General features: G+C 39.6%; 2 protein-coding genes and 1 long non-coding RNA gene across 5 annotated transcripts; all 3 read left to right on the forward strand.

Annotated features, from left to right (window-relative positions):
* The first annotated feature begins 494 nt into the window (after positions 1-494).
* LOC112176328 (histone deacetylase 6) lies at positions 495-4,130 on the forward strand. The gene is made up of 6 exons (XM_024314193.2): positions 495-1,082; positions 1,763-2,203; positions 2,327-2,469; positions 3,198-3,288; positions 3,378-3,517; positions 3,796-4,130. Exons 1-6 carry the CDS (start codon positions 549-551, stop codon positions 3,845-3,847), a joined length of 1,401 nt encoding a protein of 466 aa, XP_024169961.1. The 5' UTR covers positions 495-548; the 3' UTR covers positions 3,848-4,130.
* A 155-nt stretch (positions 4,131-4,285) lies between these two features.
* On the forward strand, positions 4,286-13,182 carry LOC112176329. Of its 3 annotated transcripts, XR_005803152.1 has the most exons (3): positions 4,286-5,366; positions 5,497-6,404; positions 6,586-7,009. XR_005803152.1 is itself a non-coding variant. In XM_024314194.2 (2 exons), the coding sequence occupies exon 1, from the start codon at positions 4,364-4,366 to the stop codon at positions 5,360-5,362; it is 999 nt and encodes a 332-aa protein (XP_024169962.1). In that variant the 5' UTR covers positions 4,286-4,363; the 3' UTR covers positions 5,363-5,366; positions 12,764-13,182. The 3 variants fall into 3 exon arrangements, 2 of the variants coding, with proteins under 2 accessions (XP_024169962.1, XP_024169963.1); XM_024314194.2 differs by lacking the exons at positions 5,497-6,404; positions 6,586-7,009 and adding an exon at positions 12,764-13,182; XM_024314195.2 differs by lacking the exon at positions 5,497-6,404 and having other exon boundaries at positions 4,287-5,366.
* Positions 13,183-22,497: 9,315 nt separating this feature from the next.
* Positions 22,498-23,948, forward strand: LOC112175190. The gene is made up of 3 exons (XR_002926339.2): positions 22,498-22,621; positions 23,441-23,605; positions 23,733-23,948. It is a non-coding gene; the product is annotated as an uncharacterized LOC112175190 (long non-coding RNA).
* The last annotated feature ends 632 nt before the right edge of the window (positions 23,949-24,580 follow it).

Here is a 24,580-nt window from a genome sequence, read left to right on the forward strand (position 1 = left end):
TCAGGTGAATTTTGTCCAGATTCCAGCGGCCGGTGACCGGGCTTCTGCGAAGTCTCTTATGGTTTCTTTCTCTCTCTAACTCTCTAAGTAATAAAGGGATAATGGTAAAATGATATTAAAAAAAAAAAAAAAAACAAAAAAAAAATCTTAATGGAGTATTAAGGAAGACCTTTTTAGAGTGTTTTGGATAAGAAGGAATTAAAAAAACTTAATGGGGTAAGTGAGAAAAAAATATCTAAAATAGAATAAATGGACAAAAATCCAAAAAAGAAAACATCAGATTGTACACGACTTTGAGTTTGCAAGTTTGTTCAACTAGGCCTTAACATTTGCAGTTATATTGGGCCAAACGCCAGGTAATAAACTTAGCCCAACGCAAAGTTGCAAAGAGACCCACAAAGACACGTCCAACCCGTTTTACTTACACCCGACCGGAAAATCCACCCAAAGAAATTACGACTCGTCGTAGGCTTGTGGCCAGTAGGCTAAAGGGCCCCAAGTAATAGACCAGGAGCAAAGCGAGCGAGAGAGAGAGAGAGAGAGAGAGGATGGACTCGAGCGGAGCTTCGCTGCCGTCAGGCCCCGACGGAACGAAGCGGCGCGTGAGCTACTTCTACGAGCCCACCGTCGGCGACTACTACTACGGCCAAGGCCACCCGATGAAGCCCCACCGCATCCGCATGGCCCACAACCTGATCGTCCACTACGGCCTTCACCGCCGCATGGAGATCAACCGCCCCTTCCCCGCCGCCCCCTCCGACATCAGAAAATTCCACTCGGACGACTACGTCGACTTCCTCGCCTCCGTCTCCCCCGAAACCCTCTCCGACGCCGTCCACGCCCGCCACCTCAAGCGCTTCAACGTCGGCGAGGACTGCCCCGTCTTCGACGGCCTCTTCGGCTTCTGCCAGGCCTCCTCCGGTGGCTCTATTGGAGCCGCCGTCAAGCTGAACCGGAGGGACTGCGATATTGCCATCAATTGGGCCGGTGGGCTTCACCATGCCAAGAAAGCTGAGGCCTCAGGGTTTTGTTACGTGAACGACATTGTGCTCGGGATTCTTGAGCTGCTCAAGGTTCATAGGGTAATAGTCACTATTCTCTTAACTCTAGTTGTTTATCATAGGTTTTTTTAGGTTGATTTTTGTGTGTGGAGTAGTTTGTTTATTTGCACTGAGTGATTTTGCTGCGGTCTGATTATAGAAAAGTAATTATGCTTCTTGGATTTTACTGTGCTAGCTGCATTTGGTGATTTTCGAGTTAGGAGCACATAATGTGGGGTTAGAATAGTTGAATCAGATGAAAATAGGAATGAAATGATATTTACCTGTGAAAGTATCTATTCTGTGTTGAGTAATTGTGATTTTTTTTTTGGTCTGATAATAGAAAAGTAATTATGGTGTGGGAATGGTGCTCTTTGGTTTCTGCGGTACTTGTTAAGTAAAAATGCTAGCTGCTAGTTACTGTGAGACATTTACTGAGTTTGGAGGCATTTTTGGTACTGAGCTATGCAATTTCTTAGATGCTGTATGCTCCCTTGCCTTTAATCACTAGCAAGTAATTTGGGGTCACTAATGTTGAATGTGATAAACTTTTGAATGACTGTTAGCTACTGGTGAAAGTGTTTGTATATTTCTATCCCGATGATACTGTACTCGTATGATTCAAAGTGTCAACCTGTGTTCTGTTCATCTTGTATCAAATGTCATCGTAAGTTTAATTGTTTATTGAATTGCTTATGGATCTGGTAATTCTTGCTGCACAGCGTGTTCTTTATGTAGACATTGATGTTCACCACGGAGATGGGGTTGAGGAGGCATTTTACACTACCGACAGGGTAATGACTGTGTCCTTCCATAAGTTTGGCGATTTCTTTCCAGGGACTGGGCATATCAAGGATGTTGGTGCAGGGCCTGGGAAAAATTATGCCTTGAATGTCCCGCTGAATGATGGTATGGATGATGAGAGTTTTCGCAGTCTGTTTAGGCCCCTCATCCAAAAGGTTATGGAGATGTATCAGCCAGATGCAGTTGTTCTTCAGTGTGGAGCGGATTCCCTATCTGGTGATCGGTTGGGGTGCTTCAACTTATCTGTCAAAGGTCATGCCGATTGTCTCCGCTATCTTCGATCTTTCAATGTTCCTTTGATGGTTTTGGGCGGTGGAGGATATACGATCAGGAATGTTGCTCGTTGCTGGTGCTATGAGGTTTATCTCACTTATTCTCTTTTCATTTTGACACTAACATAACATCTTGTTTTTGATATAATTCTATTTGCAATCTATGTATGTGATGAGTTGTTAATATGAGTGCGCATCTGTTTGTAACAGACAGCAGTTGCTGTTGGGGTGGAGCCAGAGAATAAATTGCCTTACAATGAATACTACGAGTATTTTGGCCCAGATTACACTCTTCATGTTGACACATGCAACATGGAGAACCTCAACTCACCCAAAGAAATGGAGAACATAAGGTGAGTTTGATCCATTACATATTACAGTTGGTGACTTGGTGGTAGTGACTGTATTATGGTGCTGTTTACTTCAAATTTTCATTTTTAATTGGTGATTAATGATGCCAGAATATGAAATTCATCCAAATATTTATTGATAGACTTGCAAAAGATAATTAAAAATCTACATGTCAAATATGCATTAATTTATAAATGTTTGTGGTAAAAACCCTATGGTTCTGAGCTTTAGAATAATCATAATATATTGCAAACTGGAAATAGCTGATCCTAAGTAATTTGGAACTATTGGAGGGTAACTTAGATAATGTTTGTGCTAAATAGTTCTCAGAATTTGATAATATTCTGCAATGGAACCTTGAATTCTCTCAGAGTTTGTGGCCTACTAATGTCCCACTCCACAAGCAATCTTAGTTTTTCCATTGAAAAACTACCTGCCTTGCTTATCTCTTAACTTTTGGTTTTCATAATTCCTTACCCTCTTCACACAATTACTTTAGCCAGTTAGATATTTGTTTTTAACTCACCATGTCGTCTCTTTTTACATATGGTTTTTGCACCTTTTTTCTTGTAGCAATTCCATATTTGTGCTTCTGTTTCCTTTCTCGAGATTTTGCAACTTTTTGAATTATGTAAAGGAAACTTTAGCTTGGAAACATATCTTGAGAATGCTGGGCTGTTGTTTTTCAACTCATTGTGTGAGTTTTGTTATTGATTATTATCTTCCCCAGGAATACGCTGCTAGAGCAACTTTCTAGATTACCTCATGCACCAAGTGTGCCCTTCCAGACAACACCGCCAACTACAGAAGTCCCAGAGGAGGTTCGTAACTAGTGAGAAATTAATTGGATTCTTTCCATGTTTTCATTGTCCTTGTTTCTAAACCGTACTACTGGTTTGAGTGGATGTAGGCAGAAGAGCGCATGGACCACAGACCAAAGCGTCGTATTTGGGAGGGTGTTGACTATGATTCTGATCCTGATGATGATGATGAGAAGCCTTGGAAGTACTCCAATTCTGCTGGTCTGCGTGGTGTTAAAACTGAGATGAGGTTAGGGTTCTGTATTTCATACTGTAGATACAGTGCTTTGTTTTTGTTTCTTGTCCTGCCATTCAACTTCAGTTTTTTGTGGGTTTTTGGAGATTCAGTTTGATACGGTCATCCAGTAGAAAAATAAATAGACTGCAGGTCTTCATGTTATTCAGACTTGTAGTCTCGAAACTTTGTCTATTTATGATGCTTCTTTTGATAAAAATGAGATTTAATTTCCTATGTATCTAATTAGCTGCCCCCTCATCTAATGCCAAGGTTTGTAATTGCTAATACAGGGATGTTCCTGATGAGATGGAAGAAGACGAAGATCATCCTCCGTGTTGTTAGCATTGGATTTTTGTAGCTTCTCATCTTATGCCCCTGTATCACCTAGACAAGTGTTCCCCCATACCGTAAAACGTTTTGTGAAGCTAAGAGCTCAATTCAAGTCACATAGATATTCTAGAAAGGCATCATATAATGTTAGAGTAGGCACAGTTTAATCGTCAGGAGAGTGGTGCCTTTGTTATATTGAGCCCTTCTGTTTGGTATTACAATGTGTAGAACCCATCTTACAGTTTGGTTCACAGATGAATATCAATACTTGCAATGTGCAGAGTTAACCCTTCTAGTTATTTCCATAGATTAACTTCTTTTCTAGTCATCATGTTGGCGCCACGATTTTCTTTCTATTCTTCTATTGATCGGTTTTTTAGCCTTTGATATTTTTTACCCATTTTTTAATATATATATAATTTTTTTTTTAAATTTATTTATCAAACAAGTCTAGGAGCTAGCCCCCGCTCTTTTCATTATCTTTGCCTTTCTCTGCAAAAGCGCGAGAGACAGAGAAAGCAATAAGAAATGTCACTCTTGCAAAACCCTCTCCAAATTCGACCGTTGATTCGCTACCCATTTCAAAACTGCCCCAACTCCTTCCAACCCACCACCCCAAGCCTCCATTTCCGTCCCAAAACACCTCCAAAGCCAATCCATTTCCACCCATCAACACCCAAATGCCAGCAGACCCATCATTCCAGCCCCCAACCCAGAACCCAGGACGACGGCATCCCCGCCGAGGATGTCAAAACCCTCGCCAAGTTCAAGTCCAGGTACAATTACATCCGTGTCCTCGAAGTTTCCCGGAGAGCCGACCACCCTTTCGCCGGCTCAAGGCTTCTCCTTCTAGACGTCCCCGGAAACATCCACAGCATCTCTTATATCTTCAAGAACCTCACCAACACTTATTTCGACGTTTTCGCCACCTTCCCGCCCATTTTGCCTCCCGGACCCCTCGCAATTCTTGGTTTTGGGGCGGGTACGGCCGCCCGGTCCATTCTGGAGCTGTACCCGCAAGGGGTGGTTCATGGGTGGGAGATTGACCCAACTGTGGTTGCTGTGGCAAGAGAGTACTTTGGCCTTTCTAAGCTCGAAAGGCAGTTCCCAGATAGGCTTGTAATCCACATCGGAGACGCATTTAAAGCCTCGTCGAAAGATGGGTTTGCCGGAATTTTGGTGGATTTGTTTGCCCAAGGGAGTTTGGTCCCGGAGCTTCAAGACCCAAATACTTGGGAGATGCTCACCAGGTGTTTGAGAAAAGGCGGGAGAGTAATGGTCAATGTGGGAGGCAGTTGCGTGGAGGCTGAGGACCCGCAGAAAGATGGGAAAGTAGTTATGCAAGACACTTTGAAGGCTATGCATCAGGTTTTTGGCGACAAGCTCTTTGTATTGAGTCTTGGGAATCGGCAGGAAGATAGTTCCATTGCTCTTACTGGTGATGTGCCTGATGTTGAGGCTTGGAAGAAGGCGCTGCCACCTTCTCTAGCTGGTTATGTTGACATGTGGAAGCCATTCAGTGGTTAAATCGGTACGCTTTACTTCCTTGTTTCAATGACTGGTGTGATTGTGTGTTTACTGAAGTGTTCATTAGGCAGTTTGTTGATGCTAGTCCATGTGGTTGGCATATTTTTCCTGTTTGAATCCACAATACATAGCAGCATATTTGCTAATCATATGAATTTTAGAGCCTACAATGGCATAGTGTGGCATTGTCTTCTTCAAGTGCTGGCGATGGATCTTAGACCTGTTGTGCAACCCATATAAGTGGGGGAGCCAAGTTAAGGCCTACAGAGTTGGTACTTGGTAGGAGGTTAAGAAGTCGTAGTTGAAAACTAGTTTTACACCCAAAGTTGATGCTTACCTTGGGATTCGTCAATCTTCATGTTGCCTATCCATTTCACGAAGAGGGACATACATTGTCAAAATCAGCTGCTCAATTTGAGACCGAGAGTAATGGAATCTCCTCTTTTTTAACCCAGATTCTTAACTTGGTATTCTTTTTGTGGTTTTTGGTTTCTTTGAGCAACTTGATGGAGCGGCTGACTTCAGAGCGAATTCAGAATCCAGCTGTATATCCTAAATCACCAGTTTTTGTGGGAGGCTTCTATTTTGTTCTGATGGAGAGGTCCTGATAAGAAAGTGAGGATGCTGTCCTACTCACTAGCTGTACACCTAGTATGTGGAAAGTTGGAAACTGAAGTCAAATTGCGTCTATATATTAGTGTCTGTGCCTTCCATGAAAGCAAGGGAAATAATACTTCGGGTCGAAGTCAACGCCATATTTTCCTCAACCTAACAATAGATAATCCTCCTTACCAAACCCTTATTAAATAACCAAAACAGTAGTTTAAGCACTTATACAGCTCAAGTAGTGAATCTATAAATCTTTCTTCATCATTTTCAATATCCTAGGATCATGACGAAACATTCACACTGAAAGGCTCCACAACTTCTTGAATCCTGCTTTCCATGATGAGTGGTTTTCCGAAGAAGTTGGTTTTAGCTGTAGTTGCTATATATCTTCTCGTGGGTCTTCTACCTGTAAATTCTGCAGTATTTTCTCATGGTAATAAGGCCTTCCTTTCCCCAGCATGACTTGGTCTAATTCATGCTTTACCCTTTTTTTTAATTGCAGCCTTCATCTAACTGTCTAACATATGTTCTAGAGAAACTATGAGGTTTTACTTTTTTGCCTCTACTATGTTTTCACTGATCAAACTTTCGGTGTGATTTTCTTATGGGTGAAGGGGGTGAGAGGAGCTTATGGCATATTGACTGTAGAGATGGCTTGAAGAAGATTACTGGAAGAAGAGAAGGTAACTTTGGATGTCAAGGTGACATTGTTAGCATGAAAACAAAGCCCACCCGCAGTTTAAGAACAACCCTGTCCCCACCACCTCCGCCCTTTAAAAGTAAAGCAGGATCACAGCGTGATGCTGCACCTCCTCCATCTGTTTCATGATGGCTATGTATGTCTTATGTACTCTGCAGATGTTGATCGTTCCCTTGGGAAGTTTTCATTTCGACTTTGTTGCCTCATTTGTAAGTCCATTTGGCTTTGTGGTCTTTAGACAAGAAGCTACTTGAGTGAAAATAGTTTGAATTCCTCATATGAGTGAGAGTAAAAGTATGTAAATCTATTGAATATTTTCAGTACATATATATAATCCATCCACCTCTGCAATTCTACAAGGATCAACCCAAATATTATATCTCTGCAATTTGGGTGTCTTGTTCTTTATCAATAGAATGATGCAGGGCCAGAACAAAGCAGGTAGGATATGACACCACAGGCACAAGCAGACAATTAATCTCGGCAATTTTGACAAGGATTAACCCAGATAATATATCTTAGCAATTTAGGGTATTATTCATCATCAGTAAAATTATGCGGGTTTAGAATAGAATAGCAGATAGTATATGTTAAACACAAACATTAACACAATTCATACCGAGTTTGTGGATCGGCAAGTCGATGGAGTTGGGAGTTGGTTATCTTCTCAGCTTAAACAGATGCTCGATCTAAGATAATATATTAGTCCAGAAAAGCGTATAAGATATATATATATATATAGAAGCTTTTTATGTACTTGAATTGCCACAAGTATCTTTAAGTACAATGGATAGCTGCAAAGTTTAACGTAAAAGCCCGTGCTGAAGGGCATGCAATCAAGACTGGATTATGTCATGAAAACTCCGAATCAAAGCATACAAAACTCTTTGTTTACTCTAACCATGCATGCATAATCTGTAAATCTCGCCATTGCCATAGAGAACTTTGGCCTTTCCAGACTTGAAAGACCGTACTTATTAGTCTATTGGAAATGCATCAGAGCTAGCACTAGAGTTGGTTTTCAAGGGTTGGAATTTACTTTCTCAAAGTAGTTATGCTCACAAAGTGTTTGATTAAAGGCGGGATAATAGAAGTGAATTTAGAAGTAGTTGTGTAGAGGCAGAGAGGACTGAGAGATGTATGGGAAGGAAGGTATGGAAGATGCTTTGAAGGCTATTGCATCAGGTTTCACTGACAAGCTTTTTGTGTTGAGCCTTGGTTACTGATGATATGCCGGATCTTGACACTTAGAAGGAGGCTCTCTTGTGCTCTTTAACGGGCTATGTTGATGTGTGTATGCCATTTAGCGGTTAAATTTGTATGTATTACTTCCTTGATTGAATTGATTGGTGTTATGGTCTTTACTGAAGTATTCAAGAGGCAGTCTACTGATGCTAATCCTTGTCGTTTTGCATATATTCCTGTTTGAATCAAATATTGCTCAGACCGAGTTTTGTTTATCTTCTCATGTGCTGTATTAGGCTTGCTATATATTGTTGGTCAATTTCGTAATCATTTGAGTTGTAGAGACCAAAACATTATATAGTCTACCAGGATAGACGTTACTAGTCAATTTCCTAACCACTTGAGCTTTTCAATCCATTCATTGTATGGCATGGTCTTCTAGTCTTGGTTCTGAATTTTGAGGCCTACAAAGTGGGACAGGAGATTACGACGACTACAATACTAATGACACCAGAAGTGGGTGACTGAACACGAGGAAGAAAAACAGAAGCTAAAGGAGGGAGAGGTAAGGATCCTAGACCTAGGCTGATACCATGTAGAAATTGATTTCCCCTTGATCTTTGCTATTACATTCTATGCATTATATAGCTGTGAGTATTGACAGTTACATGAATCAGTAATATTACATTAACAACAGTAACAAAACTGAAGCATAATCCTAGGAAAACGGTAAACAAGCTATAGATAAACTTAGTCAATGGAGGAGATTCTGGGAGTGAATGAAGGAGAAGATTGATGTTCTTTAACACTATGCAATACTATACTGCAAAAGTCTAACAGTGGTTTTATACCAATATTTTACCATTACTTTGAATTCATCATCTTCAAGATCCATTTGTCAAATTGAGCTGCCTATTCATCACAAGCTTTTAGAACCTCAGTCCTTTAGTGCTAATATATTCTCCCACTAGCACAAAAAATTATTAGCCGCATTATCAACTTGGTGTTCTTTTTTGCGGTTTTTGGTTTTTGCTATCAACTTGTTGGAATGGTTGACTTCATATCAAAGACAAAACCAGCTGTTTAAATTACCAGTTTTCTAGTACGCTTCTGTCTTGTTCTAATGGAGAGGTCATGTGAAGAATATAAGGGCTCTTTACCAGTCCTCGGTCAATACTCACTAGCTAACTCTAGATTTAGCACTTGGAAATCGCAGTCAAAATTGCCTATATTATTGTCCTTATGCCTTCCCTGAAAGCAAGGGGAATAATCTCTGAAGTCGAAGTCAACTTCTTATTTTCCTCAACCTAACCATAAAATCCTCCTTCAACCAAACATTCATTAGAGTAAAGGAAAACAGTAATTATAATACAAGTGAACACCTTAAGCTCTATAAATTTGCTTCAGAGTTTTCAGTATCCTAGGAGACAAAGCATTCACACTGAAAATTTCTGTATGTTCTTGTTTCCTGCTTTGCAAGATGAGTGGTTTTCGGGCAAAGTTGGTATTAGTTTTAGTAGCTGTATATTGATGGAGAGCTCATGACAAGGAATATGAGGATTTTTTTTCTACTCATTAGCTCTACTTTGCACTTTAATCGAAGTCAAATTATGCCTATATAATAGTGAAGGCACACTGAAAGCAAGGGAAGTAATATGTGAAGTCGAAGTCAACTCCTATTTTCCTAAAACTCAAGCCTCCTTCTACTAGACCCTCATTATATGAAACCAGAACAGTAATAAAATCAAGCGATTATTTGGCTCAAGAAGTCAATCTATAAATCTTTCTTCATTATTTTCAATATCCTAGCATCATATCAAAGCATTCACACTGAAAAGCTGGTTCTTGAATCTTGCCTTCCATGATGAGTAGTTATCCGAAAAAGTTGGTTTTGGCTGTAGTTGCATTTTCTCTTCTTGTGGGTTTTCTACCTGCAACTTCTGCATTATCTCCTCATGGTAATAGGACTTTCTCACCGCAATGCTTTACCTTTTGTTGGAAATTGCATTCTCCCATCTAACCTAAGTTGTAGAGAAATCGTGACAATCTACTTTTTTTGTCCTTAAATATGATATCAATGAAATATTCTGACAATTAATACTAGTTGCTTGCTGTGATTATCTTATGGGTGAGGAGGTGAGATGAGTTTATGGATATTGCCTATAGAGATGGCTTGAGCAAGATAATTGGAAGAAGAGAAGGTAACTTTGGATGTCAAGGTGACAGTGTTAGCACGAAAACAAAGCCCACCCACAGCCTAAGAACAACCCCATCCCCACCACCTGCGGCCTTTAGTAGTAAACCAGGATCACAGCGTAATGCTGTACCTCCTTCATCTGTTTCATAATGACTATCTATGTAACTATGTTTATGTATTCTGCGGATGTTGATAATTCCCTTGGCAAGTTTTCATTTTCAACTTGTTGCTCATTTGCTAGTCCATTTGGCTTCGGGGTCCTATACAATATTCTACTTGAGTGAAAGTAGTTTTTCCCGAAGTAAAAGTACGTAAAATCTGTTTAATACTTTCTTCAGTATATAGAATCCATTAATCTCTGCAGTGTTACAAGGATCAACCCAAACACTGTATCTCTGCAATTTGGGTGTATTAGTTTATCAATAGGATTATGCAGGGTCTAGAATAGAAAAGCAGATGGTATATGCGACACATGCAAATTAATCTGCAACTTTCATAAGTATTAACCCAAAGACTATATCTCTGAAATTCTGGGTGTCTTATTCTTTATCAATAGAATTATGCAGGGTTTTAGAATAGAATAGCAGATAATATATGTTCAGCAGACACACGATCATACTAATCTAAGCTATTTCTCAGGTTATCCATATACTCAATTTAAGAAGTATGTGAGGCTAGAAAAATATATATAAGATAGAAAGCTTCTTTATTGTACATGAATTGCCATATCTTCAAGTACAACGGATAGCTGCAAAGTTAAACGTGAAACTACTTATTGAGGGGCTTGTGATGAAAGCTATAGAGCATGGTCTAAGGTTGCGTCAACCTTTCAAAATATCTAAATTAAAGCATATGCATACGTAGTGTATATATCTTGCTGTTGCCAGAGAGTAGTACTTTGGCCTTTTCAGACTTGAAAGACCATACCCACCCAGATATGCTTATTTGGAAATGCATGCTTGTTATTCTTTTGGAAATGCATTTAAAGCTAGCACTAGAGACACGTTTTCAGGGATTTTGGATTTCTTTCTTCAAGGTAGTTATGCTCACCAAATTTTTGAGAAAAAGGCAGGAGAATAGTGGTCAATGTAGGTAGTAGTGTGTAGAGGCAGAGGACTCGCAGATAATTTGGGCAAGTAGGTATGGAAGACACTTCAAAGGTTATAGTATCGGGTTTTCAGTGACAAGCTTTACATGTTGAGCCTAGGGAATTGATAGGAATATACTTGTATTGCCCCTTACTGATTGCCAGATCTTGATGCTTGGAAGAAGGCGCTGCTGCGCTCTTTAGCTGGTTATGTTGATATCTGCATGCTGTTGAGCAGTTAAATTGGTATGTTTTAGTTCTTTGATTAAAACGATTGGTGTTGTGGTGTGTACTGAAGTAGTCATGAGGCAGTCTATTGATGCTAACCATGTGGCTGTGCATATTTTCCCGTTTGAATCAAAATATTGCTCAGACTGAGTTATTTTTATCTTCACATCTGCTGTATTTGGCTTGATATATATTGTTGGTCAATTTTGTAATCAGTTGAGCTGTAGAGATTAATGAAAGTACAAACCATAATCTATCAGGATAGACATTATTAGTCCATTTCCTAACATCTTGACATTTTCACATTTTCAATCCATTGATTGTATAACATGGTCTTCTAATGTTGTTTCTGAGGCCTACAGCGGATAGGAAATTATGAAGAGGACTACAATACTATATAAGTCTAACAGTGGTTTCATACCAAGTTTTGACCAGTACAGTTCATCATGTCATATGCGTACACGTCCATTTCAACACCCCCCGGCAAAAAAAAAAAAAAAGACGGAAGTAAATTGTCAAAATGAGCTGCTATATTCATCACATGGTTGAGAACCTTAGTCCTTTAGTGCTCATATATTTATCCTCCACCTTGCCAGAAAAACTCTGTTATTAGCCGCATTATCAACTTGGTGTTCTTTTTTTGTGGTTTTTGGTTTTTGCTATCAACTTGTTGGAATGGTTGACTTCATATCAAATGCAGAACCAGCTGTATAAATTACCAGTTCTTTTAGTATGATTCTGTCCTGTTCTGGGGAGGTCATGAGATGAATATGAGGGCTCTTATTAGAAATCCTCTGTTCTTCTTCACTACTCTCACTAGTCAGCTCTAGATTTAGTACATGGAAATCAAAATCAAATTTGTGTATATATAATAGTCCTTCGGCCTTCCATGAAAGTGAGGGAAGTAATCTCTGAAGTTGAAGTCAACTTTCTTATTTTCCTCAACCTAACCATAAACAATCCTCCTTCTACCAAACACCCATTAGAGTAAAGGAAAACAATAGTTATAATATTACAAAACACGATATAGCTTAAGCGGGGGATCTATAAATTTTGCTTCAGGGTTTTCAGTATCCTAGGAGACAAAGCATTCACACCGAAAAGTTTCTACTAGTTCTTGTTTCCTGCTTTGCAAGATGAGTGGTTTTCCGGCAAAGATGGTTTTAGTTTTAGTAGCTGTATATCTTCTTCTGGGATTTCTACCAGCAACTTCTGCTTTACTTTCTCATGGTAATAATACCTTCCCTCTCCATGTTCACTTGGTTTGATTTTATGCATTGTAAATGTTGCAGAGCTATCATGAGGTTTATTTCCTGCCTTTAATATTGTTTGAAGTATCAAACTTTCTGGTTAGCTATTGACCTTTGCTGTTTGCTGTGATTTTCTTAATGTTAGCTGAAGATGGTGAGAAGAGTTTATGGCATGTTGACTGTAGACATGGCTTGATGAAGATACTTGGAAGAAAAGAAGGTTACTTTGGAGGCCAAAATGGCTTTGTTAGCAAGAAAATAGTGCCAACGCGCAGCCTAAGAGTAATGGTTACATCAAAAGCGCCACCTTCACCGGTTAAAAACAAAGCAACGTCACAGCATGTTACTGCTGCCCCTCCATCATCCATTGCTTGAGGGCAAATTATGTTAATGTATTCTGTGGATGCCTATCGTTCGCTATGGAACTTCTTGTTTTATGTTGTTGCCTCACCAGCAAGTCCATTTGGCTTTGAGGTCTTTCTGCAATAAGCTACTACAATCTAAATGTGTAATTCTGTTGAATAATTTCTGCAGTAAATATAAATTCCATTACTCTTCTGCATTTCCCAAGTGCCTTAATCGTAATTGCTGTTAATAACTTCATCTATTCTTCATGGGAGGTTTTGGAATACCAGAATTTGAAACCAATCGTACATGGCCTTGAAATAGTTTATTGCATACTCATTCATCCATGGTAAATTTGACAAATGATTAGCACATTTCTTTGGATAAGCTAGCTAGGGACTATTAATTTGGAGATGGAATACCCAGTTTAAGATAAGATACCAAACAAGCTTCTATTAGATAAGTTTCCACATGTTTGTAATTTTAGAACAGTGAGCTACAAATTGCAATCTGAAAGCACACTTGTAGAGGAGCACATAATGAAAGCTATGGGACTGAAAAGTCTAAGCAGGTTATTGAAGTCAACCTTTTGATAAAATTTAACCAAATTATACAAAAGTCTTCTTCAACTCAACCATGCATGTCTTGCTGTTGCCAGAGAAGGCCTTTCAATCTTAAAGGATTAGTATAATGGGGCTTATACTGAAGTATTCACTTGGCAGTCCATTGATCCAGTCCATTTAGTCATGCATATTTTTAATGTTTCAATCAGTATGGACAAAACATTGGATTAATTCACTAAAATGATTTCTGTTCAGGTTAGTGTTCTCAATATATTATGTTCTGAAAATGTTTGTTGGCCAATTTCCTAACATTTTGAGTGATCCATTAGGCAAGACTAAGATCGATGAATTAGGAAAAAAATCATTTCAAGATTTTTAAGCACGGTCACTTGAAATAAATTCTAAAAATCATGCTTTACAACTGGTTTGACACATTTGGACGTGCCATGGCAATGTCAAAACATGCCAAACCTTGTCAAAACTCTTTTTTCATTGGAAATTCTCCATGACCTAATCTCTTTGTTGGTAAACTATGATTTTTAGGACCTGTTCCGAGTGACCGTTTGCAAAAATATCAAACAAATTCTTCGTGACCTGAAAATCATGCTTTACAACTAGTTTGACATATTTGACATGTGGCAATTTCAAAACATGCCAAATCTTATCAACACTCCTTTTTCATTGAAAATTCTCCGTGACCTAATCTCATCGTTAGTAAACTATGATTTTTGGGACCTATTAATTCCGAGTGACCATTCACAAGAATATCAAACAAATTCTCCATAACCGGAAAATCATGCTTTACAACTGGTTTGCACACATTTGAACGTGTCGTGGCAATGTCAAAACATGCCAAACCTTGTCAACACTCTTTTTTCATTGAAATTTCTCTGTGACCTAATCTCATCATTGATAAATTATGATTTTTAGGACTTGTTCCGAGTGACCGTTTGGAAAAATATCAAACAAATTTTTTTTATTATATTTGTATTTTAAAAAACGGAAACTAAGAAACTCGTAATAAAATCAGGTCGTGATTTTGGAGGTTCATTAAGTGGAGCACATTTTGAAAATCATGCTTCATCAATGGTGAAATATGATTTTGAAAATTTTAAGAAATAAAGACCTTGACATGGTTTGATACTTTAGAGGTATTATAAGTGTCATACCATGATGTCAAAACATATGAAATCTTGTTGACACAATTTTTATTAAAATTCTCTTGTGTCAAATCTCACCATTGGTAAAAGATGATTTTTAGGAGCTACTCGAAGTGACAGATCATAAACATCTCTATCTAATTTTTTTAATGATTTTTTCAATTTTTCGACTTTGGAAAATAGTTATAAAAAAAAAGGTCCAAATTTCTAAGTTCTATAATTTCCATAATTGCTTAAAAATCATGATTAAGGGTTGAGAAATTTTTTTGAGAAGATAAGAACATGCGATTTTGACCAAAAAACTGCAATAATCCACAGTTTTTTGTGAAAATGGTCTCAAACATTTTTTTTTTCTTGTTGAGAAAGCCTGAAGTCCGTTCCCGCATGTGATTTAAAAAGTATACAAGATCAACATTTTCCAGTGTGACTAGCCTGGCTTGCACGGATTCTTGGGTAGTGGAATTGCTCTCAATAGCATAATGTGGTATGGTCTACATGTACAACTAGTGCCTAAGAATGGTTTTATATCCAATTTGGCGCATAGTTTGGAATTCATCAGTCCTAGTCGTGGATCACTATCTTTAGACGTTCCTTTTGTCCTTTGTAAAAAAGTATGGAGCGGAAAACTCGTGATGAAAATGATAAGCAATGAAACTGATTCACCTTGATTTCTCTTTCTGCATTGATTATATATTGATTAATATTTGCTTGTCTTGATTATACATTGCTTCATCTTAGGACATTTATGTATAAACCGCAAATCCCTAGGATCTAAACTGATTAGCAGTCCTTGAATTCAATTCATTGTAATAGCTGATCTCTAGGATCTAAACTGATCAGAAATCATGTATATATTTGTAATACATCAATGAGAAAGGTGTGGAAAAACACTTTACCAAAATCTACTTCATGGTATCAAGAGCCTTTGTCTAAACGACAACTTCCTATTTTTTTTTCTCCTTCTACTCTCCTATCTGTTTCCTTCCCTTCCCATGGCTACCCCCACCAACACCAACACCACCACCACCACCACATCAAACTTCCTCACTATCAAACTAGACCGCACCAATTACTCCCTATGGTTAGCCCATATAACCCTTCTCCTCAAAAGCCGAAATCTCATGCGTTTTGTTGATGGAACAAGACCTTGTCCTCCTGCCTTTCTTCCCAATGAGGCTGGTGAATTGACTGAAACCTTGAATCCTGCATATGAAGAATGGATCGCTACTGATCAAATGATCATTGGTTGGATCAATGGCTCCCTCACACCTTCTGTCATGGCCACCGTTTCACGCTCCGTTGCTTCTCACACTACTTGGACATCTCTTGCACGCTGCTATGCTTCCCAGAATCACAACCGTATTCTCCAACTTCGGAGCAACCTTCTCCGCACTACTAGAGGTGATCTTTCCATCTTTGATTACTTGGATAAGATTAATCAGCTTGCCGACTCACTTGCTTTGTCTGGGCACCCAGTTGATGTCTCTGACTTAATCTTAATCATTATGAACAACGTTGGCCCTCTCTATGAGAACACCATCAGCTCTGCTCAAGCACGTGACGCTCCAATCACCTATAATGCTCTTGAAGCATTGCTTTTGGGGCCGAAAGTTGTCTAAAAAATCAAGCTCTTATTGAAATGGAGTCAACTCCCACTGCACTCTTCACTAACAACTGCCAAACTGCACCACTCCTAACTGGTGGCTCTCGTGGTCGCGGCATGTTTTCTGGCTCTCAAAGAGGTCGCCCCAACAATCATGGCCGTGGATCATTCTCTGGTCCTACCACATATGGTCGTGGTTCCAGCTCCCGCTTTCCATCCCATGGTGGTTCTATTCTTGGTCCAGCTCCATCTCCTTGACCTACCTATGATTCATGAGGCCCATGCCAAATCTACAACCACAACGGTCATACCGCCATTGATTGCTTCCATCGCCTCAACATGGCTTATGAAGGTCGTACACTAAGCACCCGTCTATCTGCCATGGCTGCAGCTACAACCTCTCAACATGATCCCTCTGCTTGGCTTCTCGACACCAGCTCCAATACACACATCACCAATAATCCTCATCCTTAACACATCCTCGAGAATACCATGGTTCTGACACTGTTGGCGACGTTGTCTCTGGTAAAGGTTTGCATATTTCACAAATTGGAAATACATCCTTCCCTTCTTCCCACTCTCCTCTAACTCTTTATGATATTCTTTATTGTCCACATGCTTCTGCCAATATTCTTTCTGCTCATAAATTAGTTTCTGATAACTCTTGCTATATTCTAATCTTTCCTAATGCCTTTTATGTCAAGGATCTGAGCTCAGGGAGGACGTTTTAGGAGGGACAGAGTAACAATAGATTCTATCCTGTCAATCATGGTCCATTATCATTCAATAAGTCCAGTCTTTTTCATACCTTTGCAGCAAATTGTGTTTCTGCGGATGTGTCGCACACACGCTTGGGCCATCCATCCACTCAAATCCTTCGTCGTCTTGCGTCTAGAATTTCTTTTTTAGACAATAATAATCCATCCCAATGTCATTCATGTCCATTGGGCAAGTCCACCAAATTGCCATTTCATTTGTTTGAGTCTATTACTACATTTCCTTTTGAATTAATACATAGTGATGTATGGACGTCTCCTACTTTATCAATTCAAGGTTTTAAATATTATCTTGTGTTTGTCGATGATTTCACACGTTATGCATGGTTGTTTCCAATGAAAACAAATCTGAAGTCTTTACTATCTTTGTTGCCTTTTTCACCTATATTGAAAATTAATTCACCACCAAAATAAAAAAATTTCAAACGGATGGTGGAGGTGAATACACTAGTCATGCCTTTAAACAATTCTTGCGTCAAAAATGTATTCATCATAGACTCTCTTGTCCACACCACCCTGAGCAAAATGGTCTGGCCGAACGTAAACATCGCCACCTTGTTGAAACAGTATTAACTCTTCTTGCTCACCCTTTGGTTCCAAAATCTTATTGGGTCGAAGCCATTAACATTGCTCTCTATTTGGTAAATCGTCTACCCACCCGTGTCGTAAACTTCTCTTCTCCATATGAGACATTATTTCATTGCACTCCTAATTATTCTTTTCTACGTACTTTTGGTTGTGCTTGCTTTCCCTACATTCGTCCATACAACAAAGATAAGCTGGATTTCCGATCGGCGAAATGCTTTTTTCTTGGTTATTCTCTCAATCACAAAGGATATTGTTTAGATTTATCTAGTGGTCGTATTTATCTTTCACGTCATGTTCTTTTTAATGAGTCCAGTTTTCCTTTCCATAATTCCATTGTTACTCACCCTGCAGCGGCTCCTCCATATCACAATTCCATTCCTCTAACAATTACCACTACTACTTCCCACCCCCAAGCCCATCTACCACACCTCCTCAAAACACGCCCTCCATCTCACCACCAGTTCCACATCTCCCTTCACCCGATCTTTCTCCCTCCTCTTCCTCGTCCCCCAATCCAATTATCACATATCACCGCCGCCGGCCTTCACAACCTCCTCCGCCACCATCCTCCAGTCCAATCATCACCTATCGCCGCCGTCAACTATCCCAGCCAGCACCAATCCTGCGTTCTTCTTCTTCAACGCTGACTGAGGCTCCCCAACCATCTGAACTACCCTCTTCCTCTCAACCGGTGTAAACCGCTCAGATTTCACATCACTCTGGGCCTGTCACTCGTGGTCAACAAGGAATTGTGAAACCCAATCCCAAATATGCTATGGTTGTCACTTCCAAGACTCACGAAATTGAACCAAGCTGTTACTCTCAGGCAGCCAAGCAACAAGAATGGCTTTCCGCCATGGGGGCCGAATTCAATGCTCTCATTCAGGCTGGTACCTGGCAGCTCGTTCCCTATTCCAACTCAATGAATGTCCTTCCCAACAAATGGGTCTTTCGAATCAAGAGGAAACATGATGGTTCTGTGGAACGGTACAAAGCTCGCCTAGTAGCCAAAGGCTTTTGGCAGCAAGAAGGAGTTGACTACGGTGAAACGTTTAGTCCGGTAATTAAACACTCCTCTATCAGATTGATTTTAGCCATAACAGTTTCTTTTGGTTGGACAATTAGACAATTAGATGTTCAGAATGCATTTCTACATGGATATTTGTCAGAAGATGTCTATATGTAGCAACCACAGGGTTTCGTTGATCCCCAATTTCCTAAACATGTTTGTAAGCTTCGTCTATCTCTCTATGGCCTCAAACAAGCACCCAGGGCTTGGTTTTCCTGTTTTTCTGCTTATTTGGATGAATTGGGTTTCACAGCCTCTTAAGCAGACTCTTCTCTTTTTGTCTATAATTCTGGGAATATCAAACTTTATTTGCTTATTTATGTGGATGATATCCTTATCACTGGAACCCATGTCGATCACATCAGTACTTATTACTAATTTGAGTAAACTCTTCTCCATGAAAGATTTGGGTCCATTACACTATTTCTTGGGCATTGAAGCTGTGCGGTCATCTCATGGACTTGCTTTAACTCAAACCAAGTACACTCTTGATCTTCTTCACCGCACAAGCATGACAGATGCTAAGCCGGTTTCAACTCCAGCAGCTAGTGGCAAACGTTTAAGCATCCATGATTGCACTCCACTTGCTTATGGAACCCAATATCGGAGTGTTGTAGGAGCCTTGCAGTACTTAACTCTCACTCGACCTAATATATCATTTGCAGTTAATCAGGTATGCCAGTTTCTGCATTCACCAACAAATGTGCATTGGGTGGCTGTCAAACGGATTCTCCGTTATCTCAAACACACACCAATATATGGCCTGTTCTACACTCCAAGCACCTTGCACTTAACAGGTTATAGTGACTCTGATTATGCTGGGGATCTGGACACAAGAATCTCCACTGGTGGAACTTGCATATACTTGGGTTCGAACATAATTTCATGGAGTTCTAAAAAGCAAAGTGGAGTATCTCGATCCAGCACGGAAGTAGAGTATTGTCTATTGGCCTACACGGCTGCCCATATTTCTTGGTTCCGAACTCTATTTCGGGACTTAGGCATTCCTCTCAAGTCTCCTACCTTATGGTGTGACAACATTAGTGCCATTTCTCTTGCTTCCAATCCTGTTTTCCATACAAGAACAAGACATGTGGAAGTTGATTATCATTACATTCGGGAAAAGGTGGTTCGCAAGGAAATTCAAGTCGGTTATATCTGCTCTCAAGATCAACTCGCTGATATCTTCGCCAAGGCCCTGTCCACATACCGATTCCAATATCTTCTTTCCAAGCTTCCTGTCCGTGCCCGGCCCATCAGCTTGCGCGGGGGGGGGGGGGGGGGTGATAAGTAATGAAACTGATTCACCTTGATTTCTCTTTCTGGATTGATTATACATTGCTTAATATTTGCTTGTCTTGATTATACATTGCTTCATCTTAGGACGTTTATGTATAAACTGCAAATCCCTAGGATCTAAACTGATTAGAAGTCCTTGAATTCAATTCATTGTAATAGCTGATCTCTAGGTTCTAAACTGATCAGCAATCATGCATATATTTTTAATACATCAATGAGAAAGGTGTGGAAAAACACTTTACCAAAATCTACTTCAGAAATGCTCAGAAAAAAAAAACCTAGAGAGAGCCGCCTCTGCAGTCGACAAAGAAATCAAATTCTTGTCCTGCGGAACGCTCTCCTGGCGTCCTCGTCAGACCGGTTATAGTGGATCCAGTGTCCGGATGTGGATGTCCCTTGAATAATCCCAATCGAAGGGAAGGCTGCATGGTGTTGGTGATGTTGTCCATATCGCGGGGAGGCTCCGTTAGGTTCGCGTGCAGACGGTGGGACGGTGGCTGGTGGGTTTCGATCTCCCCAAGATTGGAGTGCAGACGGGGGGAGGGGAGGTTGGCTGGTGGCGACGAGTCAGTGGCGGCGAGGTGGGGATCTGCAGTGCTGCTATCGGATCGGATTGTTCCGATCTGGTTTGGGCATGCTTCGATCTTGTTTGGAACCGCTGTGTGGCAAGGGGTGGATAGGGTTGGGAGGGGAGATGATTCTTGCAAGCGTGATGGGGTTGAAGGACGGACGAAGGGATGGTCGGCGCCTGCTCGGTGAGACGGGTATCTCGCCGGTGGTGGGACGACGGGGTCTATGCATGCGAGATGGCGGCATGGTGACACGAACAACCTATGCTCTCGGAATTATGCTTGGGTTTGGGCCCACTGTTTGGGTCCGGCCCAAGTTGTTTTATGTTTATTTTTTACAATTTTTATTTGGGTTTAGTTTCTTTTGGTTTGTTTTTCAGCAATAAATTACTTTCTAGGTTTTGTTTTACGTTTTAGTTGTTGGGTCGGGTCGGGTGCACTGCAATTTTGGCATTGACAATCTTCTATTCAGCGGTCTAGAGGTCGTTCCTGTTCTGGAGTTAGGTCAGCAGCGGTGGCGAAATTGTCTGGTGGTGGCATACTGGCATAGACAATCATCCTTGGCCTTCTAGTGGGATTGTTCCTGTTTGATCTCGAGTCGGAGGTGATGGCGATTTGGAGCTTTTGTGGATTGACGGTGTTGACATTAAGGTGGCCATGGTCTTAGGTTTAATTTAGTCTCAGGTCTGACGGTCCAGCATTTCTGTTTGGTCGGGTTCGAAGTCACAACTAGTGTAGACTTGGTCGATCAAAGGCAGGTCAGGAGGACTCTGGGTGGCGAGTTAGTGTTGACAAAGTTGTGTGCCTGTGCCTATTGTCTTTGCCTTTTAATTGTAGTGCAAGTTAAGTCTGTAGTTTTGAGTCGGGGCTTGTTTGGCTCCGTTAGTCAGTCATGTTGGAGTTCCAGTGTGAAGTCCAGTGGCCATTTCTGTGTCTGAGATGATGCCAAAACTCATTGTATTCAGTTCATTATTAATGAAGTTTCTTCTTGATAAAAAAAAAAAAAAAAAAATCTACTTCAGAAAATCGTTAGAACAGACAAGTGAAAATTGTCAGAATTTGCTGCTCTATGCATCACTAAGTTCCAAAATCCCTCCCATTTACTAAAAGTCTAAAACTCCTTTATTCTCAGTTTTGATTCTGTTTTGTGGGTTTTGGTTTTTGCAAACAACTTCTCGGAGAGGTTGACCTTACATCAAAAACATGACCAGCTAGATATCTTAAACTATAATCATTCTCTCTTGCTTTTATTCAATATTCTAACTTCAGTTGAACTTGCGATAAGAACAATTACAAAATTGAGAATGTCTAAAATTTATGAGTCAAGCATGTGTTCTGACCATAATGAACACCGAAAATGGCATATATAACTCCTGAACATGATCGCTTCTGAGAAAGAATTAAGGAAGATTCTAGGCTTCAACATGCTTAGATGCATTGTTGTTCTCAGATGTAGAGTCTGGCTAAGAATATGAAGACTGTTGTAAATATTTGTGGATAATCATGTAAATAGATGATGAGTAATAAGTGCCTATCCCTATAGATTGGTGATTGATAGGTTGTAATTGTAGGAGTGATTGGATTGTAATTAAGCATTACCCTTTTGTGCACACCATGTAGTCCTATATAAGGCTCCTCATGGTGAGATGAAGAAAACACACAATCTGATTCTCTGTGTCCAAACTCTCTCTCTCTCTCAGAAATTTTTCTGTTTTACAACACGTTATCAGCACGAAGCTCTAACCCAAGCTCTAGCCAGAAAAAAAAAAAATCCCCCTGCTGCAGCCTGTTTGCACGCCCCAAAACCTCTTGATCGGGACCTCAGATCAAAATCTTTCCTTCATGAAAGTTGTTCGTCTCTGCCTCTTCTATCTGACCACCAAATTTCAGCCCTATTGGAGTCGTTTTGAGACCTGTACACCATTCGAAGTGGGAGCTATCCAGAAGAGGCGAATAGTTCTTGGATTGGCTGAGAAGACAACCTTCTCAGTTCTGCACACATAAACTGAAGATTTATCCATCCTTCATCAAGTAATGTTTTCCAAAATCTAATTTTATATTCATGTTTATTGAGCCTATTGATTGAATATGAACAATCACCATGATGCATGAACCCTAATATTTGGTATATACATATTTATATATATTCGTTTATGTGTCTTGGTTTATTTGGCTTTGGATTGTTTGATTGGAAAAGAAAAGAGAAAAATTTATGGACTGCAACTATATATCTGTAGTACTTGGTCCAGTAGTACCAAATCAATATCAGTAACATCAATTCAACAAGAAAAAAAAAACAGATTATGCAGTTGCTGGGATTCGAACCCAGCTAAAATAGGTACCAACTCAACATGTTGTCCGCTGTACCACTATGGCAAGTTAGTATGTGTTAAAACTAATTAGTATTAATTCTGCCAGAAGCAGATTTGAGGCCAATTAATTGGTGATTGATCAACCCGTGATTTGATTTTGATTGATTTTATCCAAAGCAATTACCATTGTAATTTATGCTCATTACCACAATCACTTCATTATCACATTGTGACAATTCTGAATTATTGCCTGAATTATGATAGAAGAATTATGGGCTTAAATTTTGGTTACACAAATTTGAATTTGCCATTAGAATTCTTTATGCTAGAAGCATTATGGGCTAAATTATTACGCGATTATTACATAAATATTGTGCCAGAAGCATTTGCCAAATTTATTACCTGTACATAATGCCAGAAGCATTAATGGGATTTGAACCCATTTCCTTACGTATATAACCGCTGCATTAATTTATTTATGTTACGATTTAATAACGTATATTGAATTTGGTTTTGTTATAATTGTGAATATTAATAGAGGCTGAGTCAGAAGCTCAAATCAAGCCCAAAGTCATAACAACAAATTCGAGCCAGAAGCTCAGGCCCAAGTTGCAAAGCCAGAATAGCAGCTCACTACATGTTACCATGACAAAAGTTATGAATCTTCTCAAAGTAGGCTCATCCAGTTGGATGCGATGTCTAGGTAAGGTTCAAATGAGGTTGTGTACTTAAGTGAGCCTCGCTCCACCTAAACCTCATCCTTCCTTACCTGGTCGTATTCAATTGGAGTTACCGAAAGGGTTGAGTAATAATTTTTCATTCCTTGGCAGACCAGCCTGAGCCCAGCAGGCCCACTCTCCCTCCGTAGGACCAAGCAGCCCAGCATGCCTCACACACCATTTGACTTACGCATGAAAGCCCGGGTCACAAGCCTGCAGACTAAGCCCGATAGGCTTCACTATCAAGCCCACTCCTTCTTTGGTCCAGCAGAATCAAAATAAAAATGATTTCATATTGTAAATCATATTGTAAATAAATTCACCATATCTAATATGTGTAATTAATTGCCAGAAGCATTTATTCACATAATTGTGTGATAATTAATATGTTATTTTATTAGCATGCAATTAATATCTCAATTGATTTATGATTTCCATTTATCCAATTTGTGAGATATTATTACAATTTACCTTTTTCAATATTATTGTGTTACTTGTCTGAATTTTCGCACTAGAATATATGTGTAGAAAATGCAGGTACCTAATGAACTAGAAGTTCTAAATGAACCCGTAGTTCATATATAAATCGAACTTGTAGTTTCGATAATGCCGTTTAAGAAACTTGAAGTTTCCTTTCATAAATTCACCACACATGATAAAACCAGTAGATTTTACATGTCTAATCCGATTTTTCATACCATGTTATAGAACCTAAAGTTCTCATTACTTGCTTATGGACGATATTACCCAAAACACTAATATTATTTGTTCCTTTCCTGTAAGAAATGTCAAATCTCAACATGTTTGACTTTGTTGCTTTGGAGGTCTCTCCAGAAGAAACTATCTAAAGTGAACTCAAGATGTGAAAATTCATCTGACTGCAAAGAAGATGAGATCAACAATCGATATTGACAATGTCGTCACTGAGGCTTTTGAGGCGAGTGCCATAATGTTCATAA

Source organism: Rosa chinensis, chromosome 7, assembly GCF_002994745.2.
Source record: "Rosa chinensis cultivar Old Blush chromosome 7, RchiOBHm-V2, whole genome shotgun sequence".
Lineage (NCBI taxonomy): Eukaryota > Viridiplantae > Streptophyta > Magnoliopsida > Rosales > Rosaceae > Rosa > Rosa chinensis.